General features: G+C 39.6%; 2 protein-coding genes across 6 annotated transcripts in view; both read right to left on the bottom strand.

Moving 5' to 3' along the window:
• Positions 1 to 11: 11 nt before the first annotated feature.
• arl6 (ADP-ribosylation factor-like 6) lies at positions 12 to 4,419 on the bottom strand. Of its 2 annotated transcripts, XR_004790557.2 has the most exons (9): positions 4,239 to 4,419; positions 2,970 to 3,125; positions 2,658 to 2,719; positions 2,500 to 2,568; positions 2,308 to 2,402; positions 1,922 to 2,051; positions 1,606 to 1,661; positions 1,145 to 1,222; positions 12 to 878 (listed from the first exon to the last, which is right to left on the bottom strand). XR_004790557.2 is itself a non-coding variant. In XM_035628608.2 (8 exons), exons 2-8 carry the CDS (start codon positions 3,087 to 3,089, stop codon positions 1,197 to 1,199), a joined length of 558 nt encoding a protein of 185 aa, XP_035484501.1. In that variant the 5' UTR covers positions 3,090 to 3,125; positions 4,239 to 4,418; the 3' UTR covers positions 12 to 1,196. The 2 variants fall into 2 exon arrangements, 1 of the variants encoding a protein (XP_035484501.1); XM_035628608.2 differs by having other exon boundaries at positions 12 to 1,222; positions 4,239 to 4,418.
• A 1,766-nt stretch (positions 4,420 to 6,185) lies between these two features.
• LOC118302608 (ephrin type-A receptor 6-like) overlaps positions 6,186 to 15,992 on the bottom strand; it is a 43,918-nt gene continuing 34,111 nt past the window's right edge. For 3 of the 4 annotated variants that reach the window (XM_035628896.2, XM_035628894.2, XM_035628897.2), the window contains 12 exons: positions 15,308 to 15,432; positions 14,870 to 15,032; positions 13,330 to 13,435; positions 12,422 to 12,492; positions 10,205 to 10,330; positions 9,557 to 9,742; positions 9,277 to 9,338; positions 8,535 to 8,744; positions 8,285 to 8,434; positions 7,970 to 8,163; positions 7,507 to 7,656; positions 6,186 to 6,970 (listed from right to left, as the gene is read on the bottom strand). In XM_035628896.2, coding sequence (XP_035484789.1) covers positions 6,856 to 6,970; positions 7,507 to 7,656; positions 7,970 to 8,163; positions 8,285 to 8,434; positions 8,535 to 8,744; positions 9,277 to 9,338; positions 9,557 to 9,742; positions 10,205 to 10,330; positions 12,422 to 12,492; positions 13,330 to 13,435; positions 14,870 to 15,032; positions 15,308 to 15,432 — 1,658 coding nt within the window. In that variant the 3' untranslated portion in view covers positions 6,186 to 6,855. The remainder of the gene's footprint in view (positions 6,971 to 7,506; positions 7,657 to 7,969; positions 8,164 to 8,284; positions 8,435 to 8,534; positions 8,745 to 9,276; positions 9,339 to 9,556; positions 9,743 to 10,204; positions 10,331 to 12,421; positions 12,493 to 13,329; positions 13,436 to 14,869; positions 15,033 to 15,307; positions 15,433 to 15,992) is intronic. The other variant, XM_035628895.2, reaches the window with a different exon arrangement.

A 15,992-nucleotide genomic window follows, 5' to 3' on the forward strand; every position in this document is an offset into this window, starting at 1 on the left:
AATCAACTGGGTCCAAGGAAAACATTTAATTGGCTACATTTATAACATTCAATTTGCAAAATACATTTTTCATAGCTACAAAAAAAAAACTGCTGCATTAAATCTTGGCTGCAGTAAAGATATTCCGGAGTAAGTAATTTTTTAGTGTGACAGTGAGATGGCCCAACACACACGTTTGAGAAAGGCGATGTGAACTGGAGTGTATGAACATTTGTTGCCTCTGCTGCAGAAGTAAATGATTCTTGACTTAAAGGGGCAGTAAGCGATTTTGGAGAAACTTTGGAGTGGTAGTATGCGAGTATGGGAGACGGACGCGCCAACCATGAGGACAAAACCCTCTCTTAAGGTGTCGGGGAGTGACGTTTACAAACTTTACACGTAGTGTTGTGTGGTGCAGTCCGCACCATTTTGGTTGTTTGTTTTCAATTTACAGAGCCAGGGCTCTGCTGAAAAAATGTTTTTTTCCGGCGCACACAGAACCAACAGCTAACGAATCGTCAGGAAATAATGGCATTTCTTACTGCCACTTAACTGAGTAATGTATCTACAGAGGCCCTAAGAGCGGGCGAGAGTGTTTGAAGCCAGACAGATCACATGTACTTTACCAATCTGAGGCAAAGACTGTTACCTCCTCTCAAGCAGCGGCTATAAACTTCTAACTGCTGCTGTAAAGGTGGAGGGTGCAGAGAAAAAGAATAGAATATGACACAGCACACAAATTCAAGTCATAAAAAAGTGATGTGAGCCAGTGGAAAATAAAGGATAAGACATTGAGCTTACATCACTGGTATAATGTCGTGCCGGTCTGAATCAGCTAGCAGGGGATGCTGGCACATACCATTTGTCAGACAATGACTTGCTCAAGAGCATCATGATCCCTGGTACACGAAGATAAGGGTTGAAAAATGGAAGGGATACTGTAAGTAGAAGTAAACATTTCCCCAAATAATTTTTAAGATGTTATTTGTCCCTTTGAACACCTGTATTTAACTCAAAAACTGTTTATGGAAAAAAAGAATTTGCCCAAAATGAACAGTCCAACAAATTGTATGTCTCTCGCTAACTTTTTCACACACATCCAAGAACCTTAAAAAATATATTTCTGTCCCATTGTAATTTTAAAACTATGGTCAACACATCTTACATGGAAGACTTCCGCAGATGCTGTTGCTTCCAGGGTGTCCACACTCAGGCCCTCATGTTCTTATTGTTTTGATTTGATCTGGAAAAATATGAAGAAAACACTCAGCTAAATATGAAGTTAGCAAAAAACCAAAAACAAATGAAAAAATCCATTCACAAATTCATCAACATTAGGCATCCAGAGATAGTTGTACAGAACGATAAAATTTGCAACAAAAAAGTTGAGTCTTCATCCATCAAAGTGTTGTGTTGACCAATCACATTCATGCAAGCAAACATTTCTGGTATATTACCTTTGCAAAGTGAACCTCGTATATCTGCTGTTAACCCCAAGACCTCATTACAATGAAGGAAACTACTGTGTAGTGTTTTGGCGTCTAATACTGTTGTTTTAACACGGGGAACATGTCTGTGAATGCAGCCTCACACTCCCCCTTTCATTCACATGAGCTCTCATCGTACCTTGTAACCAGTCAACTCCCTCCGGCAAACCTTCTCCTTTCAGAGCATCAGTGGCACTGAAACATATCGACAGCATACGTTAAGAGTTTTGCCATAACCTGCTGTATTTGCTATGACAGAAAACAGTCAAAACTCTATTTAATCTAAACAGATTTTGGACCGCTGACACTCCTAGTTGTTTGGAGTTATCAACTATGTTTGTTGAAGAGCAGGGATAAGGGAATAAATCTGAGTGTATTATTTTAACTATAGACTTCACGTCATGTTTTCTCAATGGCACTGGAACGCAGGCATAAGGGTTCATGTATGTTCATACCAGATGTGCCAGGGTTTGTCTTTGATGTTCTCCAAACAGAGCAGCTGAGAGACCTTGACTGACGACAGAGCATCCCTGACATCCATCTTGTTAGCGAAGAAAAGGATGGGGATCCTCCTGTGTTTAATATCTGTAGTGAGATGGAGAGTTTTAGCATTAGAAATTCACATAAAATAACCAGAAACAACGTTTTGAAACAAAAACTTTAGATGATTAGATGTTATAGAATTGATTTTATTCAGCAAAATCAGAGTAAATCTATCTTTATGTACTGTGCCATCTACACTTAAGGTAGCAGAAGACAGAAATAAACAGGGTAGCTGAGCAGGGAGTCAAACCAATGCCGGAACAAGATCAAGAATTTTGATTGATGTACATGTACATACCAGGATGATTTAGTAACGTGTCCAGTTCTTCTTTGGCAACAACCATCCTCAGTTTGTCTGCACTATCAATGACAAATATGATCGCCTGACCTTCCCTGGGGAGAACAAAGCCATTAAAGATCTTATAATATGTATAACAAGAGCATGGATGGCAAAGAAGATTTTTTGTATTTGCACCGTCAGTACACTCACTTGTAGTAATGCTCCCAGAGGTTTCTGTATCTGCCTTGACCAGACATGTCAAACACTGTGAAGGAAAGACTATGGGAGAAAAGAAGAGAAGAGAATACATATACAACTGGTGAAAGAAAGAATATGAAAAAGGATGTAACACAGATGAACAGCTATACCTGGATGTCTTGAACTTCTCTATGCTGAAACCAATGGTCGGGACGATGTCTTGTGCCTGAGCCTGAAAGGCAAATGCAGTGTTTTGTCAACAGCAGCTTGAAGAGGGAACGGAGGGTTAGCAACTTGTCTTAAAATTAGTTTCTAGCTAACCACACTGCAAATATGAAACATATTCACAGCATCATTACGGGAAAGCAAAGGGCAATGCTATGCAGTAGGGATGTGCACAACTTCCTGGAATCACTCATGGCAGCAATTGTGAGCAAATCACATTTGTTACATTCGATTGTGTCAGAACTGGAGAGACTTACATTGCAAGGCTTGAGCTTGTTGATGATTGTGGTTTTTCCGCTGTTGTCCAGGCCGAGACACAGGACGTTCACCTCCTTCTTCAGCCCCAGCCATCCTGCCAACTTGTCAAACAGCCCCATTGGCTAGCCCGCAACCATCAGCTGTCTCTCTGGTGTCTAAGAAACAGACCGTTAAAACTTTTAGAAGGAAACGCCTAATCTTACAGATTATACAGGATCTTTTAAGGTTTTCCTGGAAACACCAAGACACACATATATTAACATTTATACTAAAGATAAGCCATGTGCCCTCACTGACCACCTGTTTATTCATTATCATCCTTAATGGTCTTCAGAAATAACTACATACAAGCCGGCTGTATACAGTTTAAAAATAAATGTGAACACAAGCACATGTTGTACATAAATGTGTGTGGTTATATACAAGTGCATACAGTAATTTGTAACATTAACCAATCGAGTGTGTATTTCAGCTCCCCTTGCACTTTTCCATATCTTGTGCACTCTTTGTTTACAACGTGTGTGTGTGTGTGTGTGTGTGTGTGTGTGTGTTATTGAACAATATTGTGTCAATATTGAAATTCCTCTGATGCATAAACATACTGATTCTGATTGAGTCAACTTTTGATCTATTATAAATGTCATTCAATGACAATACATGACATGAATAAATTCACAGTAAACTGTGGTAAAAGTGGTGAACGAGCTTCTCGAACCATGCTGAGGCACGAACACACCTACTGTATAACTGGCTGTTGATGGAGCTGGACCACGTCAAGTTAGCCACACAGTTTCCGTGATTTACAACAACAACAACAACAACAACAACAACAAGAGACTCCAACAGTTCGCATTTCACACGCATTTAAAAGTCGCTTCCAACAACGGACATGATCTCGTCGACTTTTACTCGCTAGCCGCGGGCTTAAGCTAACACGCTGAGCGGGATGAGACGTAATTAGCATTCGCTGCTTCGTTAATCTCTTGTTGTCACTGTTGCTAGCTAGGTGCTGCGGGTCTTTGCTAACGGTTAGCCCCTTCGGCTAGCTGAGCAGTGTCTAGCGTCAGAGAGAAACCCCTTGAGCACTTTATATATTGTTCTTTCTGTTTTACAAGCACGAACATGAGACAGGATGAAGGAAACGTTAACTGCTTGAGTGTTGTTGTTGTTTCAGTTGAAGCTAACACGCTAGCTGTTAGCGATGTCGCTAACGTTAGCTTCCGGTATTATCCTCTCAGAGGCCGTTTTGTAGAGCTGGATATTTTTACCTGTAAATTAGCCCCGGGTCGCGTTCTCAGGTTGAACTTAACGTCTCGTTCAGCGAGTCCATCAAACGACCGGGAATCGAACTAGTGCTTCATTCATGTCTCGTACACGACCGTGCGCTCTAGCCTGCAGAGAAAAGAGGCATCGAGTTATTTACATGGTGTTGCTGGGAGACCACTGAGCTGACTCTTGTCCGCCCCCTGTAGGTCAAACACGGCAGCGTCCTGTTTTTATTATTTTTATTTTATTTTATTATCAATTACTTTATTAAGGACAGTTGCACATACATATGACACTAATACACTTACAAACAACAACAACAACAACAACAACAAAATGAATAAATAAATAATGAACAATTCATATTCCAGGGAATCTACAAAGTCCATCAAGGGTTATCAATATCATATCATCAACTACAGTTAGAGGAGTTGAATATATTTGCACAGTCTTCATAGCTTTACAGTTCTTTGAAAATTTTATGGAGTCCAAATATTCATTGATTTCATACTTAAACACAGGAGAGAATGGTTTAGAGCCCCTGAACTTACATCTGTGGATGTAATATTGAGCAAGCAGAAATAAAAGATTTATTATAAAATACTTTCCTTCCCTCTTTGTCTTAGGATCCACTACACCAAAGAAAACATCCTTAAAACAAAAAGAGAAATCTGTTATGAAATGAGATTGGATGAACTAAAGAACATTTGACCAGAATTTCTCTGTATAGGAAACGGCAGCGTCCTGTCTGATGATGTGACTTTGCAGTGACGTGACCTATTATCACCGATTATCACGCATTGTGGCCCGGACAAGAAACTGAACCAGGAAGTAATCACACTCATATGCAGTGCATGACTATAACATACTGCATTCAACAGCATCATCACACCCTGAGACGTAAGACTGAGGCTATTGTGGCTCCTAATGACAAAAGAGTCCTGTAATATTGTCTTGCATTATATCTTTCCTTAGGGCTTTATAGCCTGATTTTGTTTTTTAAATGACACCGCAATAACACTATACTTTAGGGCATCTGCATTTGTGCAGATACAAACATATTTCATGTCAAGCCTATTATAGGAGCAGACTAAACTGTGAGCACCTTTCATAAGGAAGAGGACAGTCAGAAGCCCCATTATAGTTAAAGATACAATAAATAGTATGTTGAATTATTAATTCAGCTAACAGTAATAGAATTTATTGCTGCTGAAGTAACCATTTAAATTCGCAGATAAACCACCACTAAACTTTAAACTGCAGGCATTTCTAGGTCTTTCCTCATGCTGGGGCCTTGGGTACTCAGCTCTAATATTCACCACACTACTAATCCACTGATTGTAATGATTTGCTTCAGCAACATGCACCTTTCACAATAAAGGGGTCAAGCTGAATAACAATAATATCAAATGGGGGAAAAGAAATAGAAATAGACTGAAATTACCATTAAACCAATCTATAGCAAAAACACTCCATGGGGTTAAAATTGCTTATAATGCAAATTTAATCTGTATGAATCCACTTTTATATATATATAAAAAAAAGAATGAATAAACAGTAAAAATGGTATCCCTACGATTGCATTTGTAACTTAACTTCATCAAATCCATGTGAACAATTATATGATAATGAAAAACATAAGTCTTTTTAAAAAAATAACTGTAAAATCTAAAAATGTGGATTTCAAACAAAATAAGTGTAGCACATATTTTTGCAGTTGTAATTGGTTCATCAAGCCTATCAACTATAACCTCCCAAAAGCATGTTTGACAAACTTACCTGACAGTCCTTCATGTCCAGAAAACGTGTCAGTCTCTTCAGTGACAATTAAGAGGACACTGTTATTGAGTATGTGTGAGAGAGTGTGCATCCATGGATACGTGTGTTAATGTGCATTAGAGATAGATGTTTGAACCTGGGGTGGTTAAAGAGTGAGAGAAAACAATGTATTAAAATAGGCTTGTTTTATTAAGGAACAAACATATTGGATAAAACATACAACTTTCACAAGACTCTTTGTACAAGACATACTGCATTATCATGAGGATAGAACATACATTTCTATAAAATCTTTTGACATTCAGCGGTCTTCAGTTCAAAAAAACATGATTGTATGTACCTCTTCTGTAAATCTTTATTTCTGGTGAATTGAATCATAAAACAGCCGGAAAGCTTGCAATCGAAATCACACGCTGTGCCATATGTTACCATATTATATCCACATCTTCTCTTGACATGCAGTAACCGCCTCAAGACCATTCAAAGTCCATAGAAACCGTTGGATTGTCACTTGGAAAAGAGAAGAGGTATTGGTGGACACTTGAACTAGACACTGGAGAAAAGAAGTCCTGAATTCAAGTGAATGATAGTATTTGCTGAGATAATACAGAGATTGCATTTGGCCAACGCAGACAGAGGTTAGTTGTTGTGGAGGCTGTTTTGATAATGACCCACAAGTTGATGAGTGTGTTATAACCGGACCAGATGTGGTTTAGTGGCGGGCTGCTCTCTCATGAGCAGCACGTGTTATCTGCTACACCTAAAAGTCTGGTGTTGGAAGTCTGTCTTTTTTTCTCCCCAGCTCAGTGTGTACACACAGTCTGTCTTTGTGCAGTGTTCTCACACTTGAAAGCCGCTGTGTTGGATGTGGTGAAGCTGCAGGCGCAGGGACTGTATGCTGCTTATGATTCTCCTCTGGTGACCAATCAAACAGATCCCAATGCGCCTGATGTCGCTGAGGGGGGAGAAGAAGATTTATACAGTTTGAATAATCATAGAGCAGCAGATGTGTACATTGAGGCAAACATGCAATAAAAAGTCGTCCACACCACATTAACCTGCTGCAAGCACATTCAGAATACTTTATAGTAAGAGCATATTCAGCATAGAAGAAAATAAATACAGTAATAGTAGAAGTAGTAGTAATATAGTTCATGTCAGAGTATGCTCAGAAAATTGGAAAGACAAAGCTGCCACTTAATGATGACACAGTTTTTAAGCCATCACACATAAAATAAAATATTATAGCATAATTATCATTATCATCATGAAAACTAGTTGAATACACATTTAAAAAAAGAACATTACACATGAACTGTACAGATATATTCATCACAAAGCTTAACAGTGGAGTATTTTCTTTAAATTTTTTTTTTTTTTTTTTTTTTTTTTACAATATCACCATTCCTCTGTTCCTTTGATGCTACGTCATTCCTTTCAATGTGCCTTCTGAAAGAGTAGCTGCCCTCTGTATAATTCAGCTTCACTCACTCTATACTCATGGTTGAAATGGAATCCAGTGTTGTGTATCCTGCTGCAAGGAAGTTGTTCTTATACTGACTCATTTTGATGGAGTCAAGCCAGTCGCCGATAGAGATGAACAGGGGGTAGTCTGGCATGTCCTCTGGGGAGTCAGGGAAACTAGGATGGAAAGTTAAGCATAGCACAAGCAAAATCATATAAACTTCCTTTTTTTGTCAAGTTTTGGCTATCTAAGGCCATGAGCTGCAGACCGTTAATTCGCTACATTTCTTGAAACCATTTTCCAGGGTACATATAACTTTCTACCTTTCAATAAGCCATTGGTTTCAGTTCATACAATCAGCCTGGGACAGGTAGGAAAACAATATTTATTTTGCTTTACATTATAGTAGAATGTACTGTGAAGGTCACACAACTTGTAGTTAGTGAACCAAACGCTTCTCGCAGTGTCTTTGTGTGAATCAATACTTGCCTTTGAACATCATTCACCAGAGTCATCAGACTACTGGGATTAATTATGAGTTTGTCGAGGAAGGAGAGCACGTCGCTGAAGCGTGGGCGCTGGCTCGACTCCTTCTGCCAGCAGTGCAGCATCAACTGGTGAAGGGTCACAGGGCAGCCCATTGGTGCTGGTAGACGGTAGCCCTCTTCAATTGATAAAATGACCTGAGATGAACATCAGTATAGATAATGTTGTATCTACAACTGACAGGTATACTCATAGAAGGGACGATTACAGTACAAATGGCATGTTGGTTATGGAGTTTTAACGTGAGAGGCAGCTTACATCTTGATTGGACATCTCCCAGTAGGGCCTCTCGCCATATGACATCACTTCCCACATGACAATGCCGTAGCTCCACACATCACTAGCTGACGAAAACTTTCCATAAGCGATAGCCTCTGGCGCCGTCCAGCGTATCGGTATCTTTCCTCCCTGACAAAGAATGGCGACACGGACGCTTTTGTTAGGGAGATATTCAGAATCCATCACCGTAAGTCTCAGATTCTGCCCCGACTGTCCGACCCTCACTCACTGTTGCAGTGTAGGCCGCTTCGCTCTCCTCTTCGAGGACTCTGGACATCCCAAAATCGGACACTTTACACACCAGGCTTTCATCCACCAGGATGTTGCGGGCGGCAAGGTCTCTGTGAACGTAACCCATATCCGAAAGGTAGCTCATGCCTACTGCAATGCCGTGCAGCATGCCAACCAGCTGCAGCACAGTGAACTGACCGTCACGAGTCTGGAGCAGGAAAGAAAGAGAGAACAAGCATGGAGTAAAGAAGGCTATATTCCCTCAAAAGAAAAACAAAGTTTACATCACGTCAGGGAATTTGTGACTCAATGCATCTTTTTAATGCCTTTAATATTGTGTCTGAGGGGCCTTAAGTAATTGGACTGTTTTATGTTTTGGTGCCAACCAGTCGCAGGCATTGGGATAAGATGTGCCTTGAGACAGTCTCAATTCTCAGGGAGAAAAAAACAATCCTGACATGACTTAAAGTGACCTAGCCTTGTTATCTGCTCCCTCCCATATGGTAAAATGCTGAGAAGGTTTATATTGTACTTTTTGGTGTGGCTGCCTGCATGTGAGCTGTAGCAAGAATATTCTCTGTTAACAGACCTGTGTTATAATATATTCAAGTAAGAACTGAGGATCTTTGACCCATGTATTCACCACTATGTGTACCACCAAGAAGATCATCAATTATTAATCAAAAAAACAAAATGCAAGTTTTCTCTTCATCAAATCTATTTGCATAAATTCATCTCACCCGGAGAAAAGAGTCAAGTGCTCCATTTTCCATGTACTCCACCACTATCATTACTGGTCTGCCTGAGGAAAAGGAAAAAGGAATAAAATGATTTGATGGAATAATTTGAGTGATGAACAAAGAGAAGAGACTGAAGCAGAGAATGTCATGAAATAATATGGATGCTACAGGGAAGATGCAAACACACATACACACACACACACACACACGCGCACGCACGCACACACACACACACACACAAACACGCGCAGATGCAACAAAAGACAAACAAGGAGCTTACTCTTGGTGACTACTCCCTCCAGCCTGATGATGTTGGGGTTGTTGAACTGTCCCATGATCAAGGCCTCACGCAAAAAGTCTCGCCTCTGTTGCTCCATGTAGCCGCCCTTGAGTGTCTTTATTGCCACAGCGATGTCCATCCTTCCGGGTACTCGCAAACGGCCACTACACACTTCTCCAAACTCACCTGCAGCGTTAGAAAACAGGTCATTGCACACTGCCTCCACTAGATGGAGCCCACGTTACAAAACAGACAAGTGGGAGGCACCTTCATGGACCAAATAAGAGAGACAGTCTGTTCAATTTAATGAACCATCAAACATTATTATTCATAGTCAGCAGCAGTGACTCTGCTCTTCTAAGGTACAATCTAATAAATTACTTTAAAACCAGCTTGCTAAGAGGATATAATAATTTAAAGGCAGAACTTGATGGTGTTTAACGTTTCTCATAAAATAAAATTGTCACTCAAGTGTAAAATTTTATAACTTCTCTGTCACGGGTGCTAGTGAACCGTCACTGAGACATTTTAACGAAGGCCTGGAATTTAGGATATAATAGATAAAGACCATGGCATGTGCAAAATAATATTTTCTAACTAGTTACAAATCACTTGTTTTCAGAACTTATCTATTGGTATTGATTTTACCTGCACCGATCACCCTTTCAATGCAGATATACGAGGGGTCTATCTCTTTGGCAAATTCCTCCACAGCCTGAGTGGGGTCTTCATACAGATCTGGATCCACATAGGTCTTTATCCCAGAAAATGGGACTGGAAGACAAGAAGCACAACATAACATGATAGTTTGCAAAATTATTTGCAGTAACTTAAAACTTTGACAGTACAGTTGTGACATTTATTCACAGCATGGAATCACAACTCAAACACACAATTAACAGAATAACTTTGCTTCCCTTACTAATACCTACAAATGTAGAGCTCGTATGCAGAGAGGGCACTGTTGACACTTATAGACACATGGTAAAGACGCACTGTTAGCTATTCACAGAAGAGTGAGATTAGAGTTATATTGGCACTGATGTGTTAAAAAGCATTTCAACATATGTACAGTTCCCATACAGAAATACAATTCAGATCAGATACAGATGATGTGCTTTGTTCAGTGTAAACCAACTATGGAAGTACTTCGACAACACACAGTACAAGGTGATCAGGTAAATCAGAGACTAAAAGGTCAGAGATTGCAAAAATAAACTTATCCTTTAAGTGTGTTGGCGTTTTTACACCGCGGGTAACCAGATTTAAAAATGCTCTTCCTACATGTGACCATTGAGAAAATGAGTTTTCCTCCACAACACGTATTGGACTATATCTCACATGATTTCTTGATATATATCTGCATAAAAATGCAAAGAATAAATGAATGAAGCATGCAACTTTCTCTCCTCGTTGAGAATGAGCCTGAGTCGAGTTTTGACTCAACCACAGTATGTGGGTCCACAATTGGTGTATTTGCTTCTGTTTGACTGTAAGGTCTCTCTACTGTGGAGAGAAAAAAGACCAGAAAAGAGCTTAGAAAATGCCCCAGAGCGCTGTTTATAAAGACTCTGCAGCTAGCCAGACTTCAACATCCTCCTCTGTGGCTGAGGCTGGGGATGGTGCCGCAGAGATATAACTGGCACAAATGATAAGCTGAATGAAGCCCCTGTTACACCTCGTGCGGATGAGCTGGGAACTAAGTGTACTTTATGGCTGTGTTAGCTCATATTGTACAGGTCTGAAGGCTTCGTCAGAGATATTTTCCATTTTGGAGTCTACACTCTGCCTCCGTCTCCAGGGTGTCTGAGCTCAGCTCTATAATAGAACAAGACTTCTCTACCCTGTTTGTTGAGCCTGCTGGCATCACCCTGCCGAGGTGAAGCCTCCGCAGCACATGACAGCACAGAACAAACAACAAGCAAAGACCGTGGAGAGAAGAGACTGTAACCATTCAAATAATAATCCTAATATTTGATATTTGAAAAGACTCATAACTGCATATTTGTATTGGCCAGAGTGATAGAATTCTAGTTAAATAGACTCGATGTTATGCAAAATTAAAACGACACAAACTTACGGCAAAACTCTATTAAACTTTCTGTACACTTGAGGAAAATACATTATGTAGAAGACAACATGAAGACATACACAAACACTGGCAGACAAACAGTAATAATGGCGTAATATGATACTAGAAGTTTTAATTTTTGGGAGATTTAGATATTGGATAATAATTATAATGATATATTACATTTAATAATATTGATAAAATCCTGATAAGGGTCCCTTAAGTTTGTTTTTATAAAGAACTGTGACCCAGGTTCATACTGAGCATGAAAAATAAATGTGTAAATGCTCACTGGTTGACAAACGGCGATATATAAAAATGTATATTAAAATGGCATATAAAAATCAGCTAACATTACCCAATTTAACTTTCTAGCTCTACTTTTGACACAGAACATATTAAGTCTTTTAGCCTTCAACTGTATTTTTGCAACTCTAGAACATTTTTTTTTTACATGTTAGCATTCGCCTGGGGCCCTCAACCAGTCGACTATAACAGGCCACAAACCTTCAATCAATTTCATCGACCAAATAACAGGATATCATTTAACTAACAGGACAGCGAGTTGGCCAGTCTCATTGAATTTGTCCTTTGAGCTGAATGTTGAGCCATAACAAAAAATTTATAAATACATTAAAATTTAATGACAGAGAGGGGGAGGGGCAAACATGAATTAGACATCTGCCACACACACACACACACGCACACACACACACACACACACACACACACACACACACACACACACACACACACACACACACACACACACACACACACACGATATACACTACCATGTCCACTGTGGAAGCGAGTCCTCCTCTTCTCCTCTGACTTCATCCTGGCTTTTATGTAGCCTTGACACCTGTAAAGGTTAACAACATTATCAAAGAGCAAAAACCACCTTCATCACTTCATAATGTGATCATTATGAAGTGATTCCTGAAATAAAGCTCATTTCCAAATTTGTTGACATATTTAATATATTTCTAAATACATACATACATCTTATTAGACCTCATGCAAAAGCCACTTGTTCCAACAGATTCATTCTTAGGTGGCACGTTTTTGGACCTTACTAGAATTTGTCACATTTGCTTATTCTTTTTGTCTCATGTGGCAGAAGAAGTGTAGAATAGATAAATATAAATGTCTACCTTTCTCTAGAAATAATGTTTAAAAAACCTTTCTTTAACTAACAAATTTAAATATCATATTCAAATCATGTGACAGTTTCTGTTGCTAAAACTATTCAATTATGTCAATGTATGAATTACACACGAGGCCTAATGTCTGCACTCTGGTGAGGGAAGGTACCTGAATCAAAATTATCACTTCAGCTTTTATCACAAAAAACAATCTGGATGAGTAAAAATCCAAGACAAAGTACGTGTAATATGTAATTTTTCATTATTTATTAGTAAGTGCCACTAATGGTAAAGCCATGTGAAACTCAGGCGGACTGAAGACAACGGTCTGAGTTAACCTGTGGAAGTTAATGGAATGGAGCAAACTGCTGGTACATGCACAACACGCTGAGTAATTAGGCAGAAAATTGGTTCAGCCATTTGGAAAATAAGAGTGTCTGCTTGGTGGCAAACGAGAGTCTATTAAAAGGCTTATGTTTGTAGCACCACTTTGAAGATTATGTGAAGCACAAAGGTGTGTGTGTGTGTGTGTGCGTGTGTGTGTGTGGAGTTACCGTCCAGTGATGAGGAGGAAGAGGGTGAGGATGACCAAGAGGGAGAAACCTCCAACAGACGCTGTGGCGACCACCAGAACCTGACCCTGATCGGCGACATCAGGATCTGAGGAAAGTGAGAGTGAAGAGAAATTACTAATCAGTGATGAGATTAGCGACTCAGAGCCCCAATCAGAGGACGGACGCACTACATTTATCACTGTTAAAAATGTAATGATGATTTGCTCAGTTTTCCATTCTTAAACATCAATGAACAGTGCAGCGACATTTTCATCACATAAAAAGTGAATACAAAAGAGCAATTACTTCTTTTCAGACTACATTGTAAAAACAGATTATACATTTGTGTTCCTATTTTTGAATAGGTAATCACGTTCACTGAAAAAGATTGGCTGCACAGTCAGCTGCACATAAATCTATTTAAACCCATAACCTCTCTTCCTTTTCTATTGTTGGACAGTCATGGATATTTCTAGCTAACAAAATCAAAGATGTTTTAAACTATTTTTGGGCTTGATTAAATGACAAAAAATACATATTGAGAATATTTTCATGAATAAAATATGCAATTTGAAAGAATTTTTTAAAAACAGCTTGACCTAAAACTTGACGTGGCATTGGAAGAGATTAAAATATAATTTAATCTCATTGATTGTGTTTTTTTGTGTGCCAATTGTTACCATTTTCTGTGGAGCTGTTTCTTTACTTCCAACAAAATCTGAAGAGTCGTAGGAGACAGAGGAACAGAAATTGTTCCTGATGTATCCCTGAATACACTGACATATCGGTGACTGAGCCCCTGTAGGGGTGTACAGTCAATGTTTTTACATGTTCATTCGGTGATCCAAAGTACCGTTTATATTGATGATGCCTTATACAATCTGTTCTCCAACTGTTTGTATAAAGAAAAGGAATAAACAGTTAAGAAACGCGAAAAACTGAATTCCCTGCTCTGTGTGTGACATGAAGCCGTGTGAGAGTAATGCATTGAATAGATTGAATAAGAGGAGAGAGGAGATAATGTAAAAGCACAATCCGAGTGGACCTACATCAGAAGTATTGGTGGGATGATGAGGATGGGAAGGTGGACATCTAAAGATTCATCACAAAAAGTGTGTGTTTTGGAAGTGGCTGTGCCTTCCCTGCAGACCAGAATCAGCAGAGCGTTACGTGTGCATGAAGACTGTAATAAGCACAACTGCACAACCTGAGTCAGGAACTTACAGAGCTTATAAACATTTTAAATAAAAAGGCTCATGCATGAGGAAGCACTGATGAGTTTCACTGATCCATAGCAAAGAATGACCATGAATTGTCTCCAGGGATTTTATAGGGCTGTTGATCAACACAGATGACTCCACATTAAAAAAGAAAACTCCCTTCTTCTCCTGTGCATTGTATTAAAACTAAACTCCATTTCCGCTGGGATTTCAACATGAATCAAACTGACTGAATATCAGTGGCTTTTCCTCCCTAACACACAGTAAAAGCACAAACTAAGCCACAATTCCTCTGTGCCCCTCCTCCTCTGCAGTCGTACCCTCAGCTGCAGTAGCAAACTCAAAGTTGGTGCTGTAAGCAGTGTAGCCAGCAGCGGTGCGAGCCCGCACATGGAAGACGTAGACAGTCGAGGGTCTGAGGCCCGTAACCACCACGCTGGGGGATTTCGTCCGTGTTGATGAGTAGCTCAGCTGCTCTTGGTCCTACACAGCAGAAACACACCAGTAATAGACAAAATCACAAAATCACATTTTAGCAGAGCACATATAAATTGTTTTTTTCATAAACCCATTATCACAACAACATTTGAGCAAAACAGATAATCTTTTTATCCTATTGACTATCGGAGCAGTAGGGTAACAAGTGGCAATAGTAACACATTTTGGATGCTCTCCACTTACATTTGGGTTCCTATACGAAACAGTTACAACTACGCAATTAACATGTTTAATTGGTTGACAAAACAAAAATACTTTACCTTCTCAAAGTATTTGAGCTCATAGTCCACGATGTCTGAAGGGGGCAGTTCCACTTCTGACCAGGAGAGGGCGATGCTGTTTTGAGAGGCCCAGTCTTTTCTGACTACACCAACCAGAGCAGGACCTAATGATGCAGTCAGAGAGTGCAGGGAGAGATGAGTCAGTTGAGATCCCAATCCTGTGAGGAGAAGAGTGTTAGGAAGGAGGAAACTTCAACAACTTCCAAAAAACAAAAGAATAAAGAGCCCACATGTCTCCCAACTTATCATATTTTACTGAGAGTTAACTTGCAATCTTGACATGTAAGTTCACGGACTGGGAGAAACTTCGGGAAGAAAAAAGTTGAAGCACAACCGAGAAACTCAGAGTCACTTGTCCAAGGGAGGTCTGAACTGACTCCACTGAGTTCAGACACACCGCGACAAAATCAGTCACCATTGGAAATATTTCAACATTTTAGAAAAAGGTATCACAGGACTACCCAAATATGAAAATAACTTATTGTCCAGCTTTATGATCTGAGGCCTGAGACGACTGTTTATCATTTTAGTTCTGCTGCTGAATGTGAGGGGGGGGGGGATATTTTTCACAAGGTTGCTAAGGAGACATAAAATCACAGAGCAGAGATTCAAATATTTACCATCAATTATTCATAAAGCCTGTGCTTGAACAGATTTGGCAAAA

This window comes from Scophthalmus maximus, chromosome 4 (assembly GCF_022379125.1).
Source record: "Scophthalmus maximus strain ysfricsl-2021 chromosome 4, ASM2237912v1, whole genome shotgun sequence".
Classification (NCBI taxonomy): Eukaryota; Metazoa; Chordata; class Actinopteri; order Pleuronectiformes; family Scophthalmidae; genus Scophthalmus; species Scophthalmus maximus.